At 42.1% G+C, this 18,200-nt stretch overlaps 1 protein-coding gene across 9 annotated transcripts in view; it reads left to right on the top strand.

Moving 5' to 3' along the window:
- The window catches only part of mctp1a (multiple C2 domains, transmembrane 1a), a 576,914-nt gene that overhangs the window by 52,523 nt on the left and 506,191 nt on the right, over nt 1-18,200 (top strand). For all 9 annotated transcript variants that reach the window (XR_013579823.1, XM_078565337.1, XM_078565331.1 and 6 more), the window contains one exon: nt 11,737-11,851. Coding sequence is in view for 8 of the 9 variants with exons in the window: in XM_078565337.1 (XP_078421463.1) it covers nt 11,737-11,851 (115 nt within the window). In the remaining variant the exon portion in view is untranslated. The remainder of the gene's footprint in view (nt 1-11,736; nt 11,852-18,200) is intronic.

Genomic DNA, 18,200 nt, shown 5'->3' with positions numbered 1-18,200 from the left:
AATGCATCTTGTAGATGGTACACACTGCTGCTACTGTGTGTCGGTGGCGGAGGGAGTGAATGTTTGTGGATGTGGTGCCAATGAAGTGGGCTGCTTTGTCCTGGACCGTGTCAAGCTTCTTGTGTGTTTTGGGAGCTGCACTCATCCAGACAAGTGGGGAGTATTCCATCAGAGTCCTGACTTGTGCCTTGTAAGTGGTGGACAGGCTTTGGGGAGTCAGGAGGTGAGTTACTCGTCGCACGATTCCTAGCCTCTGACCTGCTCTTGTGGCCACAGTATTTATATGGCTGGTCCAGGTCAGTTTCTGGTCAATGGTAACCCCCAGGACGTTGATAGTGGGGGATTCAGTGATGGTAATGCAATTGAACATCAAGGGGCGATGGTTGGATTCTCTCTTGTTGAAGATGGTCATTGCCTGACACTTGTATGGCACGAATGTTACTTGCCACTTGTCAGCCAAAGCCTGGATATTGTCCAGGTCATGCAGCATTTGGACATGGACTGCTCCAGTATCTGAGGAGTTGCAAATAGTGCTGAACATTGTGCAATCATCAACGAACATCCCACCTCTGACCTTATGATGGAATTTTCAGGCCGTTTGCTTGAACATACTACCTGTATCACATCTGGTCAAATAACCAAGCTTCACAAGTTGATTGTGGTCCATTGTACAAAGAGAGAAAGGAGCATTATTACTGTAACATTGGTTGTTTCCAGGTGTGATAATTCATGTATGGAATCACAAGAAGATGGCAACCAGCTCCCCACTTTTAGTGTCAGGCATTAAAATCTACAGAACATGGCCTAAAAGCAGCTTACAAATCAAAGCAAGGTCAAATAATATTAAAAGTTCACATTTCATCCTACATGTTGTAGTCAGTTTCCACACAATCCAAACATTTTCTACCCATGAGAGTCCAATTAACTGTTGACTGTATTTACTCTATTTTGAGAGAAGTATTGTAAATTTGGGGGTGTAATTCCTTGTAATTTCCCTGCTTCAGCATTGTAACTTTGGGAGAAAGCTTGTTTACATGTTTAAAGATGGTTTCTGCCGTAGCTACTGTGGCGAAGTGAGAGACACCCTTATTAAATTTACCCATTGTTATGTTTTTTGTTCCGTCATTGTGGATATGATTCAGTTATCTAATTTTATTGCTTTTGCCTGGAAATTGAGCTTCAAATCTGATTGCACTAACTTTTAAAACAATTACAGGAGCATGTAGATGGAGATGTCACTGAGATAGAACCAACCGTAGACCTCTCTTCCATTATTATTACTTGTCCCACACCTGCCACAATCTAGAATTTTCAACTAACTGAAATTAGTCCTTCCCCAGTTTAATACTTTCATATCTGATTTTTCCTGTCCTTTTTTATAACTATTCTAAATCTAATGATACTAATGACTGCTTCCTAAATGCTCCCCCACTAAAACATGCTCCACTTCATTCCCCAGAACTAGATTCAGCATTGTTTTCTTCCTTGTTGGGCTGGAAACATACTGATCAAGAAAGTTCTCTTGAACACATTCCAAGAATTCCTCTCCCTCTTTGCCCTTTACCCTGTTATTTTTTTTATTCATGACCATTGCTTGCAAGGTCAGCATTTGTTGCCCATCCCTAATTGTCCTTGAGAAGATGGTAGTAAGCCGCTTCAAAATCATAGAAACATCAAAGATTTATGACACAGAAGGCCACTCAGCCCATCATGTGAATGCCGGCCGATGAATAGCTACCTAGCCTAATCCCACCACCTTCTACCAGGTCCAAAGCCCTGAAGGTCTTGGCTTTCAATTAGATATCCAAGTATGTTTTAAATGTGGTGAAAGTTTCTCCCTCCACCACCCTTTCATGCATTAAGTTCCAGGTCCCTACCAGTCTCTAGGTGAAAAATGTTTCCTCTCTAATCTCCTCCCCTTTAATGCCTAAACCAACTACTTTAAATCATTACATCCATTGCACTGCCCTTATAAACCCTACTTGCCACCTCCTGAAAAAATCCAGTCAGGTTATTGGGACATGACCTTTCTTTAATACTGACTATCCTTGAGCAACGTATGCCTTTCTAAATGAAAGTTTATGCTGCCCTTCAGGATTGATTCCAATAATTTGCCCACAACTGAAATAAATCGAATGGTTTATAATTACTCAAATTATCCTTTCTTCCTTTTTTAAACAACTGTACACACTGGCACAAAAACAAAAATAGCTGGAAAAACTCAGCAGGTCTGACAGCATCTGTGGAGAGGAATATAGTTAACATTTCAAGTCCGTGTGACTCTTCATCAGAACTAAGGAAATATAGAAATGAGGTGAAATTTAAGCTGGTTGAGGGGGGGTGGGACAGGTAGAGCTGGATAGAGGGCCAATGATAGGTGGAGGCAAAGAAGAGATTGCCAAAGATGTCATAGACAAAAGGACAAAGGGGTGTTGACGGTGGTGATATTAGCTAAGGAATGTGCTAATGGTGACATTACGGGTAGAAAGCAGGACGAGCAAGTGACATAGCCCTAGTGGGGGGGGAGGGTGGGAGGGGGATCAAAATAGGCTAAAAGGTGGAGATAAAACAATGGATGGAAATAAATTTAAAAATAATGGAAATAGGTGGGAAAAGAAAAATATATTTAAAAAATTATAAATTATTGGAAAAAGGGGGATCGGAAAGGAGGTGGGGATGGAGGAGAGAGTTCATGATCTGAAGTTGTTGATTTCAACGTTAAGTCCGGGAGGCTGTAAAGTGCCTAGTCGGAAGATGAGGTGCTGTTCACTGGCAGTCCTCCAATCCTCTGGCACCACTGCTGCAGCCAGGCAGGATTGAAATATGAAATGTGCTTTCTTGGACTGCTGTAGTCCATATGGTGTAGGTACACCTACAATGTTGGAAGCGAGGGAGTTTCAAGATTTTGACCCAACGACATTGAAGGTCTATGTTCAGATAATTGAAGTTCCTCATTATTCGCTACACTAAAGTTCTTGAACATTTTTGCAATTTTCCTGAAAATTTACTCCTTTAACTCCTATCCACAATTTGGTGGTCTATAGTATACACCCAGCTGCATAATAGCTCCTCTATTGTTCTAATAATGTTAACCAAATAGATTCTGTCTGACTGTCAGGGATATTATTACTTTGCATCACTATATTAATACCTTTCATCATTACATGCACCTCCCTTCCATTTTTCCCCTTCCCTATCTTTGCTGAATACATTGTAATCGATAATATTATGTGTTCATTCTGTCCCTTTGAGCCAGGTCTCCATTATTGGCAATATATCATAATACCATTTGGTTGCTTGTGCCTACAGCTCACTAACCTCATTTAATAAATTTATGCATATGCATGCTAAATCCATCTTAGCCTGCTTCGCATTTTCTTCCTGTTTGATTCCTTCTATTTCTAAATTACCCTTTATTCTAGTGCTGTTTGTCTCTTCTCTTTATCTCCTCTGTGATGCTTCATTGTAATGGCTCTCCCACAGCAAATTAGTTTAAACTATTCCGTACATCACTTGGCTAATTTCTCTGCAAGAATGTTAGTCTCAGGGCTGTTGAGCCTGTCCATCTTGTCCCCAAAAGTGGTCCCAATGCCCCAGAATTTTGAAGCCCTCCCCCCCTCAACTATTTTTCCAGCTACTCATTAATCTGTCCTATCATACTGCTCCTATCCTGATTAGCACATGGCACTAGGAGTAACCTAGAGATTACTTGCTTTAAGGTCCTGATCCTTAACTTCCTCCCTAAGCCCATGAAATCTGTCTGTAGAACATCAAACTTTTACTTTACCTATTTCATAAGTTCCAATATGAACCATGGCTCCTGGCAGCTCCCCTTTCCACCACAAAATGTTCTGCACCCATTCAGTGATGTCTTTTACTCTGGCCCTGGAGTGCCAACACACCATGTGATATGATTTGGCAGTAGATTCGAGTAGCATACCAACCTCTAGAACCTTATCTTCCAACGGATTACTTGGTGCTACAACAGCTTCTTCTTCATTACCTTCTGGAAAAAGCCAAGCAAGGTCCAAAAGGTCTTCTTGTGGATGTTAACTGCCTGCCGCAGTGCCTTCTGTAATCGCATACTCTGGCCTAGCTTCAAAGGAATCTGAGAGATCCACAATCTCAACATCCACCCGGGGTCTAGTGAATTTGGCCTCTGTGATGGAGAATGAATGACTGCTCAAAGAATAAACCTCACCAACTGCTGTAGGGTGAAAATTCCCTGGTTCTACACATAACTTCGGAAATTCTTCAATGGAAGGCATCCAGTTGCCCAACTACCGGTCTTCATCCACTTTTTCTAGAATACCCAGTAGTATACCGACATCTCCATACATTAAGGATATGCATTTGTTCCCTCTATGTTGTCTACAATCAATGATCTGTCGCTCTTTGTAGTGAAGGGTGGTAATTAGCTGACCTTTTATTGGAAGGTTTATGCCACCTGAACCTTGCAATTTAATATCTGATGGATGAAGGGGTATTGACTGGAGCCAGTCCAAATGATCAGCTATTATTATAATACCAACCTCCAGGGTCAATCTTAAAGTTGATGTCAAAGCCTTTTAACTTACTGTAACTGACCAATAGTCCATATTACTATCATTTACTTCCCCTATGAACTGTGTAATTTCATCTCTGTCATTATTTCCAATTTCTTGGATAGTGTGCATTTCATAAGTATTCTCTTGTCTTCTTCCTCTATTAAAGTTGTTGGACTTACAGAAGGGCTTGAAATGTCCAGCCTTCCCAGACTGGAAAAACTTTGTGCCCCTGCAGGATGATCTTAGTGTCTGTGCTGTTTCTGTGCTGCAGCTTAAGCACCACAAGATGGCTATTTAATACCCTTTTTCATCCTTTTGCCTGTCTTGGCAGACTTTTGAGTGGGTGAGGCTGCTGTCCTTGGGCATACCCAAGTGTCTTGACAGATCATAACCTGATTTTGCTCACTGAGTTTGGCTGCATTACATACTAAACCACTTGTTCAATTATGAGGGTCCGTGGCGGATTAAAATATGTGTCGAAGGATTTTACAACAGTGTAAAAGCCTGAGGAAGTCTCTTCTATCCCCTGTCTCAAGAGGACATTGTTGGCGACAAGCCCTACACCACAGAGGAATAGACTAACCTGGTGCTGCTGTTCTTTAGTATGCAATCCTGATGCTGCTCGATCCCTGAGGAAGTTTTTCTTCCAAAACTCCTAACTCTGGCCTCTCTGTGGGCCCTTGAACTTTTCAATGAGCTGCAGAAAGGGCAGTGACTGCTCGACTGGTGCTGGCATCGCTACCAGTTCTCCAGTTTGCCTCCCTCGTAGATGAATTTTCAAATTCTGGCTTCGATCAGGACTTCTCCCAGTTTCACACGGTGGCTGTTCCGTCAATGGCACCAACCCTTCGTTAGGTTGGTGTCATCACCACTGCCACCATGTTTTGTATGCTGGTCGATTGGCCTATCTTATCCAGAGAGACTGTAGTCTGACTCAGGCAGTTACTTCAAGCTGGTTTATTTACACTATGTACATTATATATGTGGTGAGCTACTAAGTAGGCACATCGCTCTTGAGTGCTATTTCATCCTCTCTCCCGAGAGTCTAGCATATGACTGCTAATGTCACTGTTACATCATGATCTACATCACGCATTACCATAAATATTCTATTAACCTATTAGACTACAAATATGACGATTGAAAAGGGCACTTTCCCACTGCCTACTGTTGAAGATTTGTTTTCTAATTCAGCTAATAGAAAGGTGTTCAGTAAGATGCATTTCTCAAATGCATATTTGCAATCAGAAATAGCTGACAAGAGCAAGGTACTGTTTACCATTCATACAAAGAAACGGTTGTACTAATGCAAAAGGTTATCATTTGAGGTGTCTTCTGCTCCTGCAGTGTTTCAGAGCGTTATTGATCAGGTACTAAGTGGGATGAAAGGAGTGTGCTGCTCCTTAGATGAAATTCTAATTAGTACTAAGAGAAAAAGCACATTGTAAGGTTGAACAGTCTTAGATCGACTTCAAGAGGATGGCATCAAATCTAAAAAGCACAAACATTGCTTCATGGTGTCAAGTGGAACATACCTGGGTCATCAACTAAATGGTGAAGGTATCCACCCAAAGCATGAGAAAATTGAGGGATTTTGAAAGCAAAGAGATGAGAGAACAAAGTAGAATTTAGGCACAATGGAGTGTCAGAAAACATGTGAAGAAATGAAAAAAGTACTGACTAGTGATGCTATTTTGATCCACTATGAAAAATGGTTTTAGTGTGTGATGCTTCACCACAGGAGTTAGGTGTGATATTCTCTCATGTGACGGGACACAGTGTGGGGAAGCCTGTAGTATATGCTTCACACACTTTAGCGAAGTCAGACCAAAATTACTCACAAGTTGAGAAAGAGGCATTAGCAATCACATCTGGTATTACTAAGCTCCACAAATACTTGTATGTTACAAAGTTCACTTTGTTAACTTATCACCAAGCCTTTACAATCATATTTGGTTCAAAGATGGGAGCACCATCCCTAGTGGCAGCATGGCTTCAGAGGTGGGTGTTGATTTTGATGGCGCATTAGTGCGATATTAAATATCATAAGTCGGTTCTTTAGAGATTTCTTGTAAAGGCTGATTCATTTTTAGCCACTGAGTTACCTGTGCATTACTTTACGTACACAAATGACATACCAGTGTTTGCCAGAGAAATTAGTGAAGGAACTCGTAAGGATGTAATTCTCAGTAAAGTGCTCAATTATGTCATGAATGTCTGGCCTAAAGAGTGTGATGATGAGAAGTTGCTGGAGTATTTCACTTATAAAAATGAACTGAGTGTAGAAATGAATTGAGTGTTGTTCCTATGGAGTTTAAGGTCATTGTTCCACTAAGGTTTAGAGAGAGATTTTTAGGGAAACTTCATCAAAAGCGCAACGGGATAGTCTGTATTGAAGCAGTAGCAAGAAGCTATTTTTGGTATCCAAAGGCGAATAGAGATATTGAGGAGTTGGTGAAAAGTTGTGAAGTATGTCTCAGAATGAGAAATAATCCAACCAAAGTTCCTTTCATTCCATCATCAAACACTAGAACGGAGCTGGGCCTGATAGACTGGAACTAAAGATTGACAGGAAAAACCGTAGTTGAACAATGGGCTACCTTCAAAAAAGAATTGGTTCGGACACAGTCAAGGTATATTCCATCAAAAGGGAAAGGTAGGGCAAACAAATCCAGAGCTCCCTGGATGGAAAAGGAGATAGAAATTAAGATAAAAAAAGAAAAAGTATGCTTATGACAGGTGTCAGTTAGAAAATACAATTGAGAACCAAGAAGAATACAGAAGGTTCAGAGGGGAGCTGAAAAAGCATATTAGAGAAGCGAGGAGGGATTATGAGAAAAGACTGGCAGCCAATATAAAGGAGAATGCCAAAGTCTTCTATAGGCATATAAATAGTGAAATGGTGGTAAAAGGAGGAGTAGGGCCAATTAGGGACTAAAAGGGAATTTACACCTTGATGAAGGAGCCATGGCTGAGGTATTAAATGAATGCTTTGCATCTGTCTTTACCAAGGAGGTAGATGCTACCCAGGCCATGGTGACAGACAAGGAAACTCTGTCACTAGAAGGGTTCAAAATTGATAAGGAGGAAATGTTGAATAGACTGTCGGTGCTTAAAGTTGACAAGGTACCAGGACCGGACGAGATGCATGCAAGGATATTGAAGGAAGTGAGAGTAGAAATTGCAGGGGACTAGTCATAATTTTTCAGTCTTCCCTAGACTCAGGAGGTGCCAGAGGACTGGAGAATTGCAAACATTATGTCCTTGTTCAAAAAGGGCTGTTAGGGTGAGTCCAGCAATTACAGACCAGTCAGTTTAACTTCTGTGGTTGGAAGGATTCAAGAAATAATTATTCGGGATAGAATTAGTAGTTGCATGGAAAAATGTGGTTTGATAAGGAAGAGTCAGCATGGATTTCTAAAGGGGAAATTGTATTTAACTAACTTGCTGGAGTTTTTTGAAGAGGTGACAGAAAAGGTTGATGGGGGTAATGCTGTTGATGTGGTGTACATGGACTTTGAAAAGGCATTTGATACAGTGCCACACAACTGACTTGTGAGAAAAGTTATTGCCCATGGAATAAAAGGGACAGTAGCAATGTGGATACAAAATTAGCTGAAAAATAGGAAGCAGAGAGTAATGGTCAATGGATATTTTTTGGACTGGAGGAAGGTTTGTAGTGGAGTTCCCCAGGGGTCGGTATTGGGACCCTTGCTTTTTCTGATATATATTAATATTAATGATCTAGATCTTGGTGTGCAGGGGACAGTTTCAAAGTTTGCGGATGATATAAAGCTTGGGAGTGTTGTAAACTGTGAGGAGGACATTGTAGAACCTCAAAAGGACATAGTTGGTGGAGTGGGCAGGTAGGTGGAAGATGAAGTTCAATGCGGAGAAGTGTGAGGTGATGCATTTTGGTAGGAAGAACATGGACAGACAATATAAGATAGGGGTGAAATTTTGAAGTGGGTGCAGGGGCAGAAAGACCTGGGCATGCATAGATGTGCATAGATCATTGAAGGTGGCAGGACAGGTAGAGAGCAGTTAATAAAGCATATAGTATCCTGGGCTTTATTAATAGGGGCATAGAGTACAAGAGCAAGGAGGTTATGCTGAATTTATTTAAGACACTTATTAGACCTCAGCTGGAGTATTGTGTACATTACAGGAAGCACATTATAGGAAGGACGTGAACGCATTGGAGAGAGTGCAGAGGAGGTTTACAAGAATGGTTCCAGGGTTGAGAAATTTCAGTTACAAAGATAGATTGGAGAGGTTGGGACTGTACTCCTTGGAGAGAAGAAGGCTAAGAGGATATTTGATAAAGATGTTCAAAATCATGAGGGGGCTGGACAGAGTAGATGGGGAGAAGCTATTCCCACTCGTAAAAGGATCAAGAATGAGAGGGCAAAGAGTTAAAGTGATTTGCAAAAAAGGCAAATGTGACGTGAAAAATACTTTTTCACACAACGAGTGGTTCAGGTCTGGAGTGCACTGCCTGGAAGTGTGGTGGAGGCAGGTTCAATCGAGGCATCCAAGAGGACATTAGATGGTTATTTGAATAGAAACAATGTGCGAGGCTACGGGGAAAAGGTAGGGCAATGGTACTAAGTCATAATGCTCATTTGGAGAGCCAGCGCAGACACGATGGGCCAAATGGCCTCCTTCTGTGCCGTTAAAATTTTGTGATTCTGTGATGTTCACAAATTAATGTTTGTGAGGACTGGCCAGTGTAGGGAAATGAAGTTCCATCATATATATCAGTAGCTGAGTTTTATTGCTTTTTCCTCTGGACTATTAATGAACCAAAAAGCCCGTGATGTAAGTGATTACTTACAGTAGCTGTATTATTCCTTTGTTGAATATAGAACAGTTAAGGAAAAACCATACATATACTTTGTGCGAAGCAGCGGTGGCTAAATCAAAACTTAAAGCAGATACTCCCATTGGCAAATGCCATGCACAGATATTTAACATGCTTGTACTATATTCCTGTGTATCCTACTTTTACACAATTGTAAATCTATTTATTTTAAATGCTTCTGTAAAATAATGCATACTGAATGTACTATAAGCACTTTGTGTTTGTAATTGAAATTTGCCAATCAAAATTGTTACTTTAGCAGCAAAATTTCAGCAACCAATTTGCATTATAAGACCATGAGACGTAGGAGCAGAAGACGGCCATTCAGCCCATCGAGTCTGCTCTGCCATTTAATGAGATCATGGGTGATCTGATAACCCTCAGCGCCACTTTCCTTCCTTTTCCCCATAACCCTTAATACTCTTACTGATTAAAAATCTGTCTATCTTAGCCTTGAATATACTTAGCGATCCAGCCTCTACAGCCCTCTGCAGTAACAAATTCCACAGATTCATACCCTCTGAGAGAAGAAATTCCTCCTCATCTCTCTTAAATGGGCATCCCTTACTCTGTGATGATGCCCTCTGGTCCTAGACTCTCCCACAAAGGTAAACAACCTCACAGCATCTACCCTGTCCAGCTCCCTAAGAATATTATATGTTTCAATAAGGTCGCCACTCATTCTTTTGAAGTTCAATGAGTACAGGCCCAACCTACTCAACCTCTCCTCATAAGAAAATCCCTCCATACCTGGGATCAACCTAGTGAACCTTCTCTGGACTGCCTCCAATGCCAGTATATCTTTCCTTAGATAAGGGGACCAAAACTGTTCACAGTATTCTAGGTATGGTCTTACTAGTGCCTTGTATAATTTTAGCAAGACTTCCCTATTTTTATACTCCATTCCCTTTGAAATAAAGGCCAACATTCCATTTGCCTTCCCTATTACTTGCTGAACTTGTATGTTAGCTTTTTGTGATTCATGCACGAGGACCCCCAAATCCCTCTGTGCTGCAGCTTTCTGCAGCCTTTTCCATTTAAATAATATTCAGCTCCTCTATTCTTCCTGTCAAAGTGCATAACGTCACATTTTTCCACATTATATTCCATCTACTAATTTTTTGCCCACCCACTTAACCTGTCTATATCCCTCAGTAGACTCTTTGCGTCATCCTCATCACTTACCTTCCCACTTAATTTTGTGTCATCCGCAAACTTGGCAATAGTACCTTCATTTCCCTCATCCAAGTCATTCATATATATTGTAAATCATTGTGGCCCCAGTACAGGCCCCTGTACTGTGGCACTCCACTAGTTACAGGTTGCCATCCTGAAAATGTCCCCCTTATCCCAAATCTCTGTCTTCTATTAGTTAGCCAATCCTCGATCCATGCTAATATACTACCCCCAATACCATTAAGTAGCCTTATATGCGGTATCTTATCGAACACCTTTTCGACATCCAAATATATTTAAGGAGTGTTCTTGGAGCACATTTTCAATTACAATCAACTTCATTAGACGCTCACCTGACATCTTTAGTACTATTTAACAAGCATTTTTTCATGCAAATTTAGCTGTGGGCAACTTATTTTCCCTTTCCCAACTTAAAAGCAAATAATATCAGTGCACTATTACCATGATTCTCCCTTTGCATAAGTGGGCCTCATGGCTTTCCCCACATACTGTTAGATTGCCATAAAATAATGGAGGGGGGAGGACGGAGCAGCCATTGCATAGTGAGGTAAAACTGATAAGAATGTTTGGTGAATGAAACAGCCGACTCCTGAACACCTGCTTTCCAATTATGTGTATGTCGCTGATCAACGGACACCTACAAATGTGATTTTCCCTCAATTTTGAATGGAATGTGGTAATTGGGAATACTAATGGCAGGTGGAAGCAAACCCTTATACGAGAGTTTGAGGATTGCCTACTTTGATATAAACAAAAGTCAGTTTTTTAAAATCTTTTGCCAGAGTCATTCGCAGAAGTTACCCAGGATTCTCCATGTAATGAGTCACCATCTCAGATGTGTTATTGTGCATGAGCACTTGCTTTCGCTCGGGGAAGGAGGGAAATCTGGAAGGAAAGCAATACCAAATTGCCCCCTCTTACCACTTAATAGTCAGCTTCAGATCAGCATGATAGAACGAGGCTTTCCCTGGTGGAAATGATGCATGCTGCAGAGACACTGCTTAAAAGAAAAAGAAGAGAAAATAACATATATCTTAGATTATTGCTGGCTTCAAAGCAATGAAATTTTTTAGTATCACCTGGCAGACTTTCAATTGATGTCACTTCTTTCTTATTTTTTTTGTGCAGAGGAATCAAGTACTTGGATCAAGTAATATAGATCTCCCTTCAGCAAACACAGGAATGTACCAATTGAACATTCTGCTAAAAAGTGGTATCAATCTAGCAGTACGAGATCGTGGAGGTAAGAAAAGGAAGCAGGTGGACATGGCTTCTTCTATTAATATAAAATTAACAGCTGCTTTAAAATATATATACTGTGTGGTGTAAACCCTGACACAACATTAGATTGAAGTTCTGCTACGACCATCAGCAAACATTTATTGATATGGGGAAGAATTTTCTGGTCGATGAGCCGGGGCGGGGCTCACTCGCTGACATGTAAAATGACGCGCGATGATGTTGGGCAGGCATCCCAACATCACCGAGCGTCATTTAGATTGTTAGTTCGGCGGGCGCACAGCCGTGTTGGCTGCGCATCTGCCGAACTGTCAAAAGCCTATTAAGGCCATAAAGAAAGTAATTAAAGTTGTTAAGAATGCTGCCTGTCCAAATTTAAGGTTGGCGGGCAGGCGAAGAGCCCAGGTGGTCTTCGCATTTTTCGTGAAACCTCGTCCATGGGTGGGATGTGTTTTCATGAAGGGTTTATTAATTAAATAAAAAATTTTGAAAAAATTAATGGACATGTCCCAGCTTGTGACAGTTTCACATGAGGGGACATATCCTTAAAATTTTTTTTTACCTTTATTAAATTTTTCAGAACTTAAGCTAATCTCCCTGAGGCACCTCTATGCTTCAGGGAGATTTCTGCGCTCTTTTGCACGCATTCCCCGACTCAGGGAATCCCCCTCCCCCACACAGGGAGCGCACAGCGCTTCCGGGTGTGCGTCATGCCGGGCGGGCCAATTAAGGCCTGCCCACGTAAAATGGCGGCGCAGCCCTGACCGAGCGCGCTGATCGGGTTCACGCTCACTCCCGCCCGCCCCCACACAAAACTCAGCCCATGAAAAAGTCACAGTGCACCTTAAGCAACGTTTTTACATAGAATGGAAAACTGGCATAATATGATTTTTAGTTTCATGAGTGACACTGCCTGGATAAATTCACACGTTTTTCTATATTAAAAGCTTTATATGAAATCCTAGTTGTTGAACTTATGAGTTGTCAGTGTGACAAACAATCAAAACTGCAGTACATATTCCATGATAAGGTGTTCAGTATATTATTTATATTATTCACAATATATTGTCAGTTCAAAAAGTACTTTGAGGAAATCATTTTTGACTAATAAAAGAATTTCACTGGAATATTTCAATAAATGCTTTCAAAGAATGCTCAAAGGTAGTAAATTCTGCCATGTTTATCTTTGAGACAAATTGAATAGATGCCAAATTGGAGTGTTTCAGTATTCTTGAATACAGTTTTAAACATAGACGGTTAAATTTTTGCCCTTAACATTTGTGCATTAACTATCACTCAGGTGGAGCGCAGTTAGGGAAATCTGCAGTGGAGGATCGCAAGGTGTTAACTGTCCATTCAAATTTTTCTTCCATTGTAATTAGTAGAATAAAAATCCAGCCATAAGAGGCATGACATCCTGTCGGGTAGATTTTTCTTTCAATGGCCTGCCCAGACATTGCTTAACACCCAACCATTTATTTCACAGTTAGAGGGGGAGGGAACTGTTCCCAGTCTGGTTGTTAAAGTTGTATTTTTAAAAGTTATACTAAGACCTTCCGCTCTTTTAAATGTAATGTATTTCTCCATTTACTAACTATATCCTCTTGAGCAACCTTAGAGGTGAACCAAAGTTGTTATCGATTTGTTGACAGGAGAAATTGAAGATTGCATATCCCAAATATCACCGTTCCCCTTAGGTTTCAACACTTTATCAACCACCTCCATTCAAAAGCTATAATAGTCTAATCGGATGCCCTCAACTCAGGCCTCGCATGACTGTGTAGACACAGCATCATCCAATTCTGCTTCATCAAATATATCTGCCAAACATTTCAACCTGCTCACAATCACTACTAGTACCTTTGTTGACTGAACATTGATAGGTAACCCAGAGGATAATTATGTTAATGTCAATGAAGAAAATGTTGAGAACTTTTCCCTTTCTGTCGTGACTTCAATATTTTCCAGTCCCTTGGGTCAATTCTTCCTGTCTGTGGATTGTCCGAGACTGAACGTACGACTGAGTTGCACGTAGGGACTCTGTAGAAGTCATGACATGCTGACCTCCATGGGAATTGCCTGGGAAGTTTCAACTTCTGATGAGTGACTTTCCTGCTCCCTCGATTTAGAGTTGAAGACTTCGGGACAGTTCTAATTTACTTACCTGAATTGTTATCCAGGAAATGTTAGACAGATTTAAACCCAGTCTAACTCCTGGGTAACTTGGAATTGACCCCCACCCCAATCACTCACACTGACATCCCAACTAACCCCTCTGATCCCCTTTACTACCCCTCCTGACCCCCCCAACTAACTCACCCAACTACCCCCTGACCACCTGACTACTCTCCTGATCTGACCTGCCTAGCCCCCAAACCTGACTACCCACCTCACCCACCTATCCCTTATCCACCTCACCCACTTACCTACCCATCTCGCCCATCTACTCTCTACTCATTTACCCACTTACCCACCTACCCACCTCACCTATGTACCCCCTACCCACTTACATACCTCACACACCTCCCCACTTACCCACCACCCATTTCAATCATCCACCCCCTACCAACGTGAACAGGTCAGAGGCTAGGAATCCTGCAACGAGTAACTCACTGACTCCCCAAAGTCTGTCCACCATCCACAAGGCACAAATCAGGATTGTGATGGAAAACTCCCCACTTGCATGGATGAGTATAGCTCCAACAACACCCAAGAAGCTTGACACCATCCAAGACAAAAGAGTCCGCTTAATTGGCACTCCATCCACAAACATTCACTCACTCCACCACTAATGCACAGTAACAGCAGTGTGTACCATCTATAAGATGCACTGCAGGAACTCACCAAAGCACTTTCGACAGCACCTTCCAAACCCGCATCCACTACCATTTGGAAGGACAAGGACAGCAGATGCATGGGAACATCACCATCTGGAAGCTCCCCGCCAAGTCACACACCATCCTGACTTGGAAATAGTCTGTTCCTTCACTGTCGCTAGGTCAAAATCCTGGAATTCCCTCCCTAACAGCAATGTGGGTGTACCTACAGTACATGGACTGCAGCAGTTCAAGAAGGCAGCTCACCACCACCTTCTCAAGGGCAATATGGATGAGCAATAAATGCCGGCCTGGCCAGCAATGCCCATATCCCATTAATGAATAAATAAATAACCACTTACCCACCTCACCCAATTAGCCCCTACTCACTTACCCCCTACCCACTTACCCACCTCACCCACTCACCTACCTACTCACACCCATTCACTAACATTCATTCACTACCATTCAGATTGGACATTTAAACTTACCATATGGCAGCTCATGCTGTAAAAAGAAGGCATGTCTTGTCTTTCCCTTGACTATACTACAATCCAGTGGAGTTCTCCAAGGACGTTGCGCTCCACATTCCTGGGACAGCCGGGTTCTGAAGACCCTGGCGGAAATGCGGAGCAGCATTGGGTCAGTCATATTTCCGGATGCAATGGCAATCTGATGATGATTACTGCTCCTCGGTAGATCCGGGCCCTTCTTGTTTACTCCTCCAAGAACTCCTTTCCATTTCCAGAACGGAAACATGTCACTCTCATCAGTGACCACATCTGTATATCTAACCTCAGAATTCTATAATTTGTGTTGGATAAATTTCAAACGACTTCATCTGATTCCTTGTAGCTCATAGTTCGTTCAGACCTACCATCAAACCAGAACAAGTCCTTGCTTCACCTAGTTGCTGATGTCAAAACAAGCTGGCTGTCATAATGGATGGAATTTTACAGCACCTCTGGGAATGGGATGGCAGGCGGGTCAAATCGGGTGCCATGGCAGCAGCACCATGCCCATCGCCTACCTGCCTCTCATCAGTAGCCTCTGCTGGTATTTCATCAGTAGCAGGAGAGGCATCGGGTGACCAGCCCACCCTTGGGATAATTGAGGCCCTTAAGTGGCCATTTAGCCTATTGGTAGGCTGAAGGGTTGGTTCCTCCTGTTCGGTCACTTGTGTCCAATGGTGCCCCCCCACCACCGCAGTACTACTGCACCTCACCATGTGCGCCTCCACCCTCCTGAACCTGGCACCCCACCTGTCTTGCCAGGGTCAACCAGCATTGACAAGGAGGAGGTATTGAATAGGCTGTCTGTAGTTAAAGTTGATAAGGCCCCACGATCAGATGAGATGCATCCAAGGATATGGAAGGATTAAGAGCGGAAGCACTAGCCATAATTTTCCAACCTTCCTTAGACTCAGGGGTAGTGCAAGCGGACTGGAGAACTAATGTTACACCCTTATTCAAAAAGGGTGTAAAGATATGCCCAGCGATGACAGGCCAGCCTGTTTAACCTCAGTAGAGGAGAAGCTTTTAGAAACGATACTTCGGGACAAAATTAAAACTCACTTGGACAAATGTGGATTAATTAAGGAAAGCCAACGTGGATTTGTTAAGGGAAAATCGTGGTTAACTAACTTGTTGGAGTTTTTTGAAGGGGTAACAGAGTTAATGAGGGAATGATGTTGATGTGGTGTACAAGGGCTTCCAGAAGACTTTGATAAAGTGCTACAAAACAGAATTGTGGACAAATTTAGAGCTCATGGAATAAAAGAGGCAGTAGCAACATGGATACAGAATTGACTGAGTGACAGGAAGCCAAAGAGTAGAAGTGAATGGTTGTTTTTCAGACTGGAGGAAGGTTTATGGTGTGAAGTAATTCATTTTAGTGGGAAAAACACAGTGAGACAGTATAAAATAAAGGGTACAATTCTAAAGTGGGTGAAGGACCAGAGGAACCCAGGTGTACATGTGCAAAATTCATTGAAGGTCAGAGGACAGGTTGAGAACATGGTTAATAAAGCATACAACATTTTGGGCTTATCAATAGGGGCATAGAGTACAAAAGTAAGGAATTTATGTTAAACATGTGTAAAACACTTGTTTAGCCTCAACTGGAGCATTGCATCTAGTTCTGTGCACCACACTTTACGAAGGATGTGAAGGCATTAGACAGGGTACAGAAAAGATTCATGAGAATGGTTCCAGGATGAGAAACTTCAGTTACATAGAAAGATTAGAGAAACCGGGACTGTCCTCCTTGGAGAAGATAAGGTTGAGAGGAGATTTAATACAGATATTTGAAAATCATGAGGGGTCTGGACATGTTAGATAGGGAGAAACTGTTCCCATTGATGGAAGATTGCAAACCAGACGGCACAGATTTAAGGTAATTACCAAAAGAAGCAATAGAGAAAAGACGAAAAACATTTTCACGCAGTGAGTGGTTCGGACCTGTAATGCACTGTCTGAGAGTTTGGTGGAGGCAGGGCCAACTGAGGATTTCAAAAGGAAACTAGATCATTATCTGATATGGAAAATGTGCAGCACTACAGGGAAAAGCCATGGAAGTGGCACTAGGTGAACTGCATCTTTAGAGGGCCAGCACATACAGGATGGGCCTAATGGCTTCCTTCTGTGCTGTCACCATTTTCTGATTCTATGATTCACACCAGGGCAAAGACTGGTGGCCATGGAGGTTACCATCATTCTCTCTTTTTATATCCCTGTGTTCTTCCAGGCTGGATTGGGATATATTGCCAAAATCTCTGTCTATCACAGCATCCAGGAGGTGACAGAGGCCATATACGCCAAAAAATGGAAGTTCATCATCTTCACATTCCAGAAGAACAAACAGAATGAATGGGCGTATGATTTCATCTGGATTGCTATATTCCCAATGGTGCAGGACACCCTTGATTTCACCCATATGGCTCTGTAAGCTCCCTATGTCATTGTGGACAGGAGCAGGATTTACAAGGGCCTTCATTTGATAAATGTGCAGTTGGTATGTGACCACACCAAGATTTTCACCTCAGTGTTTGCTTACTATCCATGATTGCAGGGGAGATGGTGGCGGAGTGGTAATGTCACTGGACTAGTAACCCAGAGGCCCAGGCTAGTGCTTTGGGGACATGGTTTTGAATCCCACCGCAGCAGCTGGTGGAATGTGAATTCAGTTAATAAATTTGGAATGTAAAGCTAGTATCAGTGATAATGACCATGAAACTATCATCGATTGGCGCAAAAACCCATTTGGTTCATTAATGCCCTTTAGAGAACAAAATCTGCCATCTTTATCTGGTCTGGCCTACTCGTGGCTCTCGACCCACAGCAATATGGTTGACTCTTAGCTGCCCTCTGAAATAACCTAGCAAGGCCAGTTCAAGGGCAATTAGGGATGGACGACAAATGCTGGCCTTGCCCACATCCCATGAAAGAATAAAAAATAATCCTGACAACAACCATGTTGCGTTTCTCCTATGCCACTGGGCCCCACCCACCCTAGAACAATAAGAGGCTGGTTGCTTGG

The sequence above is a fragment of the Cetorhinus maximus genome, chromosome 2 (assembly GCF_964194155.1).
Source record: "Cetorhinus maximus chromosome 2, sCetMax3.hap1.1, whole genome shotgun sequence".
Lineage (NCBI taxonomy): Eukaryota > Metazoa > Chordata > Chondrichthyes > Lamniformes > Cetorhinidae > Cetorhinus > Cetorhinus maximus.
This window is presented reverse-complemented; position numbering and strand designations above follow the sequence as displayed.